At 33.3% G+C, this 12,022-nt stretch overlaps 1 protein-coding gene across 1 annotated transcript in view; it reads left to right on the top strand.

Annotated features, from left to right (window-relative positions):
* Window positions 1-1,625: 1,625 nt before the first annotated feature.
* EPYC (epiphycan) overlaps window positions 1,626-12,022 on the top strand; it is a 49,529-nt gene continuing 39,132 nt past the window's right edge. Inside the window, exons 1-2 of the mRNA XM_025402601.1 lie at window positions 1,626-1,705; window positions 4,078-4,255. Of these exons, the coding sequence (XP_025258386.1) occupies window positions 4,091-4,255 (165 nt within the window). The 5' untranslated portion in view covers window positions 1,626-1,705; window positions 4,078-4,090. The remainder of the gene's footprint in view (window positions 1,706-4,077; window positions 4,256-12,022) is intronic.

Raw genomic sequence — 12,022 nt, 5'->3', positions numbered from 1 at the left:
TAAAACATTCAGCAGAGCCTGAAGCTAGTGACCGGTAAATAGGCTATGAATCAGAAATCTGTGGAACTGAGCGCTAACACTGCCTTTTTGTGTATACGCATATCCCTCAGACAGGCTCAATCATGTCCAGGGACCTGACACAGAGAAAAGCCAATTTGATTTCCTCTTTCTTTGTGTCACACATGGTGCTGTATCATTTAACATCTGAGTCTCAGTAGTCCCATCTGTGAATATGAATAGTGGTAAGCACTCTGCTTAAGAATGTGTTGAGGCGATTAACAATCATATATGAAATCACCTGACACCCCACATAGACCTTGCTGGTAAAGAGGACCAGCCTAGAAACTCAGATTCAGGCATCTTTCCAGCACTGCTTCTAAAAGTGGCCTTTATAAGATGGGGTGACACTTTACAGATACCAGAAAGAAGTCCCTGTCTCCAAGATGGCCTCTTCATTTTTTGAGAGGTCTTAGTAGACTTCATACATTATCCATTATCACTGCTTCTGTTCCAAATAAAATTGTTTTTGAGAAAAACAATGTATACTAAGAACAAATCATTTGGAAACAGGGTTGGATGATAGGGATGACAAATGAGAATGCCCTGAATAGATGGGCAAAGACATTTTGAGGGCAGGGAAGGTGGGAGCAGAGGCAGGAAGGGAAGTGAGAGAATCCTAAAGACAAACCTTCTTCTCTCCCATCACTTGGCCCAGGAGTAATCCCGCTTTCAAAATTCAATACATCTATTCACTTGCAGACATGAAGGAAAAGATTCCTGAAGTGTAAGTGAGAACCAAATTCCTAGATTTATCTAAAGCACACCAGAATACAAGAAGCAATTTTCATCTTTCTCTAGGACTTACGCAATGTAAAATTGAGGTATGGAAATTTAAAGCATATTTTTTCTCTTCATATTTGTATTAAAGTTCAATTTTACAAACCATGGAAGTTAACAAGAGCTTAAAATAAAGCTTCTATTCTAAGGAAAACATGTGAAATTTGATTTATTTGTCTATGATAGATAAAATAACTTTTTTTAAAAAAAGAGTGCCTTTTCTCCCCAAAACACTCAGATCATATTTATGCGTTACTTCTGGACGTAATTTTTTTAAGTTATGCAAAAGTTTCATTGTTCCCTGCTTTGCTATCAAAGCATTCCACACAATCAAAATAATTGCGATATCTTTTTTTACTTACCCAATATTAAACAGGTAAGGTTTCTGCAACATTTACCAAATTTCACTTAACACTAATGAAAAGTGTAGACAGCAATTCAAGACTTCAAGTTTTGGGAAAATTATTTCTTATTAGAGCCAAAATATCCATCTATAGTATCACTGTATACATGAACTTCATTTCTTAATTGGTAAATTTGTTATAGATGAGGTATGTTAAATCCAACTTTTTCCATTTAAAAATTTTAAGGTGTTACTTTGGCAATTATAACTCCATTAACATAATTTCAAGAACTTTATATAATATGTGATTTGGATCCCACTGCTTAGTTTGGGTGACTATAAAATAATTTGGGGTTTTTTAAAGACTGAGAAGCATTTCTCAATGTTAAGTTTTGCAAACAGAAAGTTGAGTGTTATAAATTCCACCTCCCACAGACCAGAATTCACATCCATTGGTCAGGGGCAAATACCACTAGCTCTGCATCCTCAGTCACTTTGTGCCATTTCATCACGTCAGAGCCAAAGGTAAGTTTTTATACTTGCTTTCTTCTTGGATCAGACTTTTTTTCCCTACTATAACAACCTTTAAAAAATAATTCAACTTGCCTTAGTATCTTCTGGTGAACTTTCATTCAATGGATTTTGTTTATTTTTGTTATTGACTTTGTATTTATATTATTCTTGGAAAATCCAAAATTTTGAATTAGCTTAAGAATTAATAACATACAGCAAATAGTTAATCTCAATAGTCATGACAGATGCCAATAAAATTATAGTAGTTTCCAATATATGCCTTAAGTAAAATGTCCTGACACAGACCACATTCTTTGCCAGTATAGACAGGCACTATTGATTGATATTAATTGAAATTTTATGCAAAGGGAGGAAATGGTGAAATTTCAGATTAAAAGTATTGTAATGATGACATGACATTATGCATTTAGAATGTTTTTTGAGCTATATGTTGAAAGTCTTAAACATATAAATTTTAAAATATTAAGAAATGGTATAAAGTGAACACAAAGTTTTAATTAAGAAACTACATTAAATGCTATTATAATTACTTGCAGAAAGGAATATAAATTTTTAAACCAAACATAGATAGATGCTGTTTATATTTTTACGATTCACACAGACTGCGTTATAGCTGATAGCTCTAGGAGTGATGCAAAATGCAAGTAAATTCTGAGATGTAGCCATATGTAATCAAATATAGTGTGAAGTGAGAAAAAAAAAGGCCAGCAAGTGTATAATTTCTTTGAACAATGGAAGTTGCCAGAAACATATAAGGAACATATTGTTTTAAGTTGGTAGTGGCTTCTGCTAATGTTTCCAACTTGATTATGGGAGAATGGTTCTTGGAAGATTTGCAAACCCACTGCTTTATTAAGGAGGACTTTGTTGGTAATTGCCTAAAACAGTTCCAAATCTGCAATCCTGCAAAGATTTCTGCAAAGGAAACTGAAAGAGAGGCTTAGTTTATCCAATGTGAACAAGAAATTTATTTGAAGAAAGCATAGGAGAGCTAAGAAGGAGCTCCTTGTACTGCTTCTTATTCTCAGAGGAATTTCATATCCTTCTGCCTAAACCTGGTTCATAAAGACTGTCTTTCAAGTAACTGAAGGTCATTTTGTCTGCCGGTGCATTCAAGTTTAAAAGTAGTATTTATCATGAATTCCCTTTTATATGTATGCATAGGTACTAACACCACAGGTACTGTTCTTAAAGTAAACCCAAGCAGTATGTCCAAAATATAAAAGCTTCTAAAATTAGATATGGTTGATAAAGAATTTTACAATACTTTGCCTCCTCAATAAAGAATCACCAGTTAACATTTTGATAAGACTAACTTAAATGTTTAAAATTAAACATGAAGATTTTTTTTCTAAACCAAAATGTATTCAAATGAGTATATACAGAACTAAAAAAATAATTAAAATTATAGGATCTTGATTGAATCCTCAAAAAGCATAATAAAAGTTATAATGGAAAATAAGAATTGTGCTTATTAAGGAATTTTTCAAAAAAAGATGGCTATAATCCCATAGGCATACAGGGGAATCATGCTAAGTAGTGCCTTTTAAACACGTATTCCTATTGGTTCTGAGTTCAAATCTTAGATAGCTATTAAGAATTAAATAAAATACTGAGGACTAAAGGAAAAATTTTTTTTTCTATTCTATTTCATTAGGAACATTTTGGACAATATTGCATGGAATACTGATATACATATTAAATAATGTATGTATTTATATATCCAGACGCTACAAAAAAGTAACAGAAAAAACAAACAAAACTTTGTTACTTTGTTCTGAAAAAGGCCTTAGGCTTCAATGTACAAGAAACAGTTATGAGTCCTATTTTCTTTAAATTATTTTTAAAACCCCAATGCCTAAGCCACACCATGGATCACTAAAATTGGAATTATTTGTGGATGTCCTAGTTGTATTACCAGTCAACTCTGTCTCAGTCTCTTCACCTATAAAATGGTATGACAGTTGCAGTCATCATCACCATCATCATCATTATCCTCATCATCTTCAACTTCATATCCCAGAGTGGATGAAGGATCTTAATGTTTAATAAATGGTAAAACCATTAGATGATGAAAAAGCTTTTGTGAATAAGCTCTGTTTTTCTCTATAAAATAAAATTTTACTGTAATTAAAATATCCACTGTAAAATCAGAGACAGGTTTGTGAATTAATTTGAACATCTGGCGGCAATGGTCCTAGGAAATCAGATGATTTCATGTGTTATGTTTATAAATTATCCATGGAAGGAAAGCTCCCAGCTTGAGTTCTTTGATAATGACACTAATTTATCATTTCTATTTAGTGCAAACTATTCATAAACTATCAATTAAATATTTATGCATTTTAATATTTTATAATTAGGAAAGCTTGAATAATGAAGACATTAGCAATACTTGTTCTGGGACTTGTCATCTTTGATGCTGCTGTGACTGCCCCAACTCTAGAGTCCATCAACTATGACTCAGAAACCTATGATGCCACCTTAGAAGACCTGGATAATTTGTACAACTATGAAAACATACCTGTTGATCAAGTTGAGGTAATCGATCCTCCTACTGTTGAACCTTTTAAATGCATGGGATGAGGAATGACTGCGGTCTGTTCTCTTCAAATAGATGCTTGGTTTTTTTAATAAGTAGAAAGATTTTTTGTTAATAATTTCATATTAACCTTTTCTCCAAAACATGTTCAATCTTTTGGAGGTTAATACCGGAACAGTCTTTTGCTTTTTTTTTTTTTTTTTTTTTTTTTGATACAGAGTCTCACTCTGTTTCCCAGGCTGGAGTGCAGTGGTGCAATCTCGGCTCACTGCAACCTCCGCCTCCCGGGTTCAAGCAATTCTCCTGCCTCAGCCTCCCAAGTATCTGGGACTACAGGCGCATGCCACCACATGCAGCTAATTTTTGTATTTGTAGTAGAGACGGGGTTTCACCATGTTGGCCAGGATGGTCTTGATCTCTTGACCTCATGATCCACCCCCCTCAGCTTCCCGAAGTGCTGGAATTACAGGCGTGAGCCACTGTGCCTGGCCAATCTTTTTCTTTTTTAAAGTTCATGTTATTTCCTTCAAATTTTATTGCCAAATTGAACATAAAGATGCATTTCTGTGAAGTTAGAACAGAGAAAATTAGAAAAAGTTAATAAGCAAGGAAGAGAGTTAAAATGGTATGCATGTAATGATGAGGAAAATTTGGGGTAAAGGAGAAAGATGTGAGATTGAAATAAACTAGAAGAAACTAGAAGAAAATAAAAATACAGAGAAAGAACAATAGTTTGGAACTCCATTGTAGCTCAAGAGTGAATGTGCTTCCCCAAATAACTGATTGTCTCTCCAGCAGTAAGGTAGAAATTGGCAAGGTTGTAGCCCATTCCATAAATTTGACATGACATGTTCCTAATTAAATACAAGGCTTTTAATATAACTAAAGGATACAGGTTAATTTTTATGAATCAGAAAGCAAACAGACCTTGAAATGCTGGAGTGTAACTAATGTGCAACACTGACAAAGACTAATTAGCTATAAATAAACAAAAAGAGAAATTACTTCACCTTTAAAGGATCATAACATATTTTGGGCCGTCTTTAAAGTGCAAATCTTCTTAGAATAACTACTTTTGATAACCAAAGTTAGGAAATATTTAGATGAATTCATATATTTAACTTGTCTTGAACTTAGATATATCTTTACTAAGATACTAAAATTTTTCAATATTGTTTATGTTGCCTTATGAATACAACAGTCAGATTTTCACAATGTGATAGTTTTTAAAAATCTACTCCCCTCTCTCCCCTCTCTCTCTTTCTCTCTTACTTTCACTCTCACCCTCTTTTCACCCTCATTTCATCTTTCCCTCCCATTTTTCCTCTCTTTAATAAAGTTTAGGCTTAATAGCAGATCATTTTTCTTCTGCAAGTTTGATTGTGACTTTATTTTCTAAGTCTTTAATAATATTCACTGTTTGCTTTATTTCACTGTATGGATTCTGTTTGTTAACAGGATTTTCTGTTGAGAATTTATGGTTGTTAACACTGATCTTGCCCTATGTGACTTCTACAGCTCCAATGTGATGCATCAACGTAGAATATAAGTTTTTCAGTGGTTAACTCGTCTGCTTTGCTTCTTTTTTCATCTTGCATAAAAACACATTTGTTAAAAAAAAAAAAAAAACCTTTAGTGCATTTCTGAATTTATCTATCAAGTTAAACATTTTAGTTCAAACTTATTTGTCATTTCCCCCCAAACTATTACAGAGGATCAAAGAGACTTGATGATTGCCATAAGTGAATCTTCTATTTTGAGTAGGTTTTGGGAATGGTTTCAAGGGTGCTGTTTATTCCTTTCACAAGACCAAATACACAGTAGAAAAAAAAAGCTGTTTGGGATCATGGCTTCTCTAGGCAAAAATGAAAAAAAATGACTATATCTGCAGAACTCTTTTAACCCATTCCTTACCATCAGGATCATTTTCACTGCCCGTAAAGCTCTAGGCATTCTCATGAGGTTCAGACATTTTTCAGGACATCAAGAAATTTAAGTTAACAAACATATCTATATAAAGATGATTTAATATACAATATCTCCTTAGTATCTGTGTTTTCTGGAATAACAACTTCCTGTGAAATGCCAAATATAATGTGAAATACCAAATATAAAGCATTGCATCTTTACATACTCCAGCCTTTAACACATACAAACAACTCTAACTTCACACAGCCCTTTCTGAGCAATTTTACTTCTAACCAAACTTAGAATCCTCAGTGACTGAGGGACCCAGAGAGCCAGAGAGCCACTAACAGTCCCTTGTGGTTGATTGAAATATATTAGTTATCCCTTTCTTAACATTCCTTGGTGATGAGCTAATCATCAGAAAAACCAGTTTGTAGGTAGATGGTATAGATATAGATATAAATAGGCATATACATATGCTATAATAACTATCATGCACTTAAAACCTGTAAATAGTTTTAAAAAATATTTACAGGGTAGATCTAGCAACAAGAAATCAACCAGCTCAGTCATCCATTACCTAAGAAACAAAGAAATACAAAAACTAAAACATATGATAAAGTAAATAAGATGACATGAGGAACAAAATTTAGAAGAACTTTAGCTCAGATATTAACAAATTAAAATGAATTGCTTTTCAAGCAAGTGAAAAAACAGTGCATAAGTTCTTATGGGGTGATGTGAAGTAAAGATGATAGATCCAGTCATGTGACTAGATTAACTAATAGAGTTACTCATGACATGAATTTCTTCATGCAGTCCTAGAAGTCCAGATTTCAGTGACTCGTGGTAAGCTTATTTATCTCATTTTTTTATATTAAGGTGAGTTGTTCCAACTGTTCTTAATTTCCTATGAAACATTCTGACTAAATACTACTAACATAACCCATATAGGGTACAGTTAAAGAAAAAAATCCATGGTAAATAAAACAATGGAAAATGGTAGGATGAAATTCTTCATATTTTTTTTAATCCCCAATGGCAAGGGTAGGTTTCTGCCTGTTTTAGCCTATAATTTATCTCATCTGTAGAACAGAAAACCTTTATCCTAAAATTATAAATGTATAGGATAACTGAACAATGCCTGTAACATATATGCCAGTTTCTTACAAATTATAAGACTTGGCATTTTGTACCAGTGTAATAGACCCTTGGTTTAGGCTTTGACAGATAAATTCTTAAGGCTTGTGATGTATATTGTAGGCAGAATTCTAAGATGTTCCCTAAAAGGCCCATTCCTAGTATGCCCATGCCCTCTACAATCCTTAATATCATGGACATTTGGGGATATCACTTCTATAATCGGGCTATGCTACATGGCACAGTTGAATTTCAGAAAGGGAGATTATCTAAAAGGGTCTGACCTAAACTGATGAGCTCTTTAAATCAGCATCTTGATGTCAGAGTCAAAATGTGAAGCATGAGAGAGATTCAAAGCAAAGTGAACTGTCTCTTGATGACTTAAAAGACAGAAAGACCAATTTGGCAAGGAATGTAGAAGGCCTGTAAATGGTGAGAGAAACTGATGGCCAGTAAGCATATGTGGTCCTCAGGCCTATAGACACAAGCAACTCTGAACTCTGCATGAGACCACAGGCCTGGTCATCACCTTGACTTTGACCTTGTGAGACCCTTCGAAGAGAAGCCAGTCAGGTCAGGCCTGAACTTCTGACCTACAGAAACTGTAGGCTAAAAAACTGGGTATGGGTTTACTAAGTTTACAACAATTTGTTGTGCAGCAGTAAAAAAAAAAAATAAAATAAAACAAGATGGAACAACTTAAAAGTTGTTTATCTGAAAATCAAATTTGAATTATTCCACTGTAAGTGTTGCATTTGTGAGTCTGGTGATTTAGGTGGTCAATAAGTCAAACTGCCCCCAAAACCCAGGGGAAGAATCTCAATTGAACTTTCTTGGTTTCTACTGATGGTGGTAGATTTGTTGGCTCCTGAGTTGTTGAGAAAGGGTCATTAAATTATTTGTGTTTGAAAATTGTATTCAGTAATATAATTCTAAACTGATGATTTGTGTGATTTCTTATGATCTAGACTATCTATGATCCACTGCTTTCTATATTAGAAGCAAGTTTTAGACCCAACAATGCCATCAGAGTGCTATGTATTACCTAGTACGTAAATGTATTGGTGTGACATAAAATGGTTGCAGCTTTACTGCACTTTCATTTTACTCTAGTGTTGTGAATAGGAATTGGTTATAGGCTATATGATCAAAAGGTAGACTTTTTGCTTTCTGATAAACTACAGCTAACCTTAAGTGAGCATTTATTATGTGCTAGGTACTGTTGTTGTCATATTACATATATTACCTCATTTATTTCTCACAACAAAAACTATAAATTACTATTGTTATTCCTATTGAATAGATGAGGATTTTCAGACAAAGAGCAGTTAGGTAAGTAACTTGACTAAGATTAAACAGTTAGTAATTATATATCATAATAGTGATGCTGTCTTCTCATATCACAGAATAATTTCCAAAAGGGTAATAAAAGACTGTTATTCTGCCCCCATTTTCTGTCAAGCTCTACATTGTTCTTTTAACTTGATATTTATTTTAGTTGAACTGAATGCCAAGTACTCCGCAACAACTTATAGGAAAAGAAAAGCCTTTTTCTATGGGTAATGTGAACTAGAGGTACCCTTTATAGATAACTGACTCTGTTATCTAATTCTTGTAAGAAAGAATGGTATGAGACTACTTCTAATTGTAAATATGCATTCTTCAACATATATCTAAGTTCTGGACTATAATTTTATATTTATCACATATTTACTAGTCTAGGAAAACGTTTTTCTATTTGCCTTAAAGGGTTCATCAGAAAACTGCATTGTTCAAAAGTTGATATTATTTGAGTGGTTTAAATTGAGATAGACTTTTTGATGAAGGTGGTTATTTGATGTCTCCATTTTCATGTTATAAAGTTATTGATATTTCATTTTGCTTAGGTTGGAGGGGGCTTCAACTTGTTTTCCAAGAACAACATGAGCCCTACCTATGAGTAAAGCATGTTTCCAGCAAAGTGCTTGGTGGCAATGTTAAGATTTATAGAGGCTCTATAGAAGGATGTCAGCATCCATTCCTCCAGTAAAATTTTCTCGGCTTCATCCAGATTAATAAACTCCTCCTCACCTGTACTACATTAATTAATGTAGCCTCATATAATTACTTTTACTTTTCCTGTACTATCCCTGTGTATTCAGTAAACACCAAGAAATGTTATACTACAAAGTGCTATAGAGCTGTTAATTGTATTTGCTGTACGATGACCTGGAGGGCATTTACAATGGCACTATGCAATGGGCTTTGTGGGGATGTGTAAGAAAAATTTCTCTCAGGTCTCAGTGTCAGAATGGGTTACAACTTCTAAAAACAGTTGCTTACTTTTGGGGTTCTGTATTGGCAACTGAGTGTGTTTGTCATTATGGCTTGCCTGCTCAGCAACCTGGGGCCCAATTTTTGTCTCAGTCTTCCCTGGTTTCATATAACTTTGCCTACCTTTATTTTCTTGTCACCTCAACTACGTATGTAGATTTTTAAAAAGTATTACCATGTGTTGTTTTAAAACTGTCTCGTATCCTTTCTGGAATGATATGGTATATGCATCCATCAGTAAATAACAGTAGCAATGAATAAAGGAATATCAGTAAAAACTGGTCATAGAAAATTTCTTGCTTGAGAGATGCTTTCCTCGATATTACCCTCCAATGATCTTAAAATTGAGGCAAATTCTCCTCCAAGAACAGATAAAGTGGCTAGATTGTTTAAAATCATTCTTGTAAAGAAAGGCGCCATAAAGTATAGTAGTTACAGATGGTGAATTCTTTAAAACTCTGGAAGATATTTCAAAGGGATGAAATTATATTTAGCAAAGTTGTAGGAATGGTAGAGAACTCAATAAAGGCAGTTGTATTAATTAAAACTTGAGGAATTGTTTCTTTTTATTTGTCTTTATTATAGTATGGTGCAATGCAAACTAACCAAGCCTCAGCACCAAGCAAGATACACCTGTGATAAACCTGCACATGTATCCCCTGAACTTGATAAAAATAAAATTTAAAAAAAAGATAATAACTTTAGAATATATGTTGATGCTCTGTAACACCAGAAATTGCTTAAGGAGAATCAAGCTAATTCTGGACAACTTCCAGAAATCAAAGTACATTTTAGATAATGATATATAAAAAGTATCTTAACATTAGTTTTTGTAACTATAATAAATTGGTATAGGACTGCATTAATGTTAAAGGGTAATTAGTCTAGGAAATTGTCTCTGTATTTAGTGAACACAAAGTACTTATATTAGCAATATTTATACTATTCTGGTGGCAAAAGATATGCAATACTTGTCATTATATTTAAAAATATATCCTAGTGTGGCCAATTTATACAGTATATTTGAAAGTTTCATACATATGAAACTTTATGTTGGAAGAAGAAACTTTAACACAATCAGCCTGAATTAAATATCTTTTTCCAGAGTATGTGAAAAATAAAAGCTAATCTCTCTCTTTACTGAAGATGATTTGGAGGAATGGAGGAAAGAATTTTGCTGATGAGATTTTAATATGGTTGTCTCATTGACTTTCCATAAGACTATTTTAAAAACAGTGTTAAACTATTTAATTCTCATCCTAAGCTATAGTATTTAAGAACCTTAAAAACTTAAGCAACGAAAAATATACAATCATGTAGACTCATTGGGAAAACAAATACTGATAGTCCTTGCCAGTGACTTCTTTATATTTGTATTATATATTATTTATGAGACCACAAACATAAGATAACTCAAATAACTAACCCTAGAAATAACCCATTAAATAAGGATAACTGCGCAACAGAATTTTGTCCAGAGTTTTCATCTAGTAAGTTTCTGAGTAAAATTTAATCCTGTCTTTTAATGCCAAAGGAGAGAGACCGTGGCCCTAAAAGCCCCCATTCTTTTTCTGCTTCTTCTGTTTAATCTTTACTTCTTTGAGCTGTGCCCAATATTGAGGTTTCTTTTCTCTGAAATTAAGTGATTTGATTATTAAGAATCAGAAAAACAACCATTTTCAAGTGATTACAATTAACACAATATTTCTGTTAAGCTGTCAAAGTGTTTAAAGGGGCAAGAGGTAATATGATCCTTCTGAACTGAAAGATGCTTTGTCAGGAATATGAGGATTGAGCAAGCTTTGCCAAATACATTTCTTCCTCATCTATTTTCAAGATAAAATAGAAAGTAAGATACAGCTTCATTGCCAGGTATTCATGGTTACGGTCTTTTAGATAATTAATGTAGATCACGGAAACAAATGTGAGCACCAGGCTCATGTTTAAAGCAGAATTCCACTGTGCTTAACATGTCTACATGTCAGTATGTTAAACCCATAAAAATACATCTTTAGTAACTCAGGCCAAACAGTGCAGGGCCTTTTAAAGCTTTTAGAAGTCAATGGTTGCCATAGCGGTAATACAGAGGAGTTGCTTCAAGATTAATTTATTCAACCGTGTAGAACAAATTGAGAGACAGTTAAATTCAAAATTTAATTTCGTTTAATGAAAACCTTAATTCTGTGCTTGAGTAAAAGTCCAAATATTCTGGATTTCAAATGCATTTTTTTTAAAAAAACAAAACAAGGAAGATCAGTCATTTAAATATTATCAGCTGAATATTATCTGCTCTAGGTCTGGGCTTTCTCATTAGTAATTGACTGGTGCAATGGGTATTCTAAATTAAGTGAATAAATAGGTACAAATATTTTCTTTCCAATTTGGCTCTGCTTGAGCACATAACC

Source organism: Theropithecus gelada, chromosome 11, assembly GCF_003255815.1.
Source record: "Theropithecus gelada isolate Dixy chromosome 11, Tgel_1.0, whole genome shotgun sequence".
NCBI lineage: Eukaryota > Metazoa > Chordata > Mammalia > Primates > Cercopithecidae > Theropithecus > Theropithecus gelada.
The sequence above is the reverse complement of the archived record's forward strand: the minus strand, read 5'-3'. Positions and strand labels throughout refer to the sequence as shown.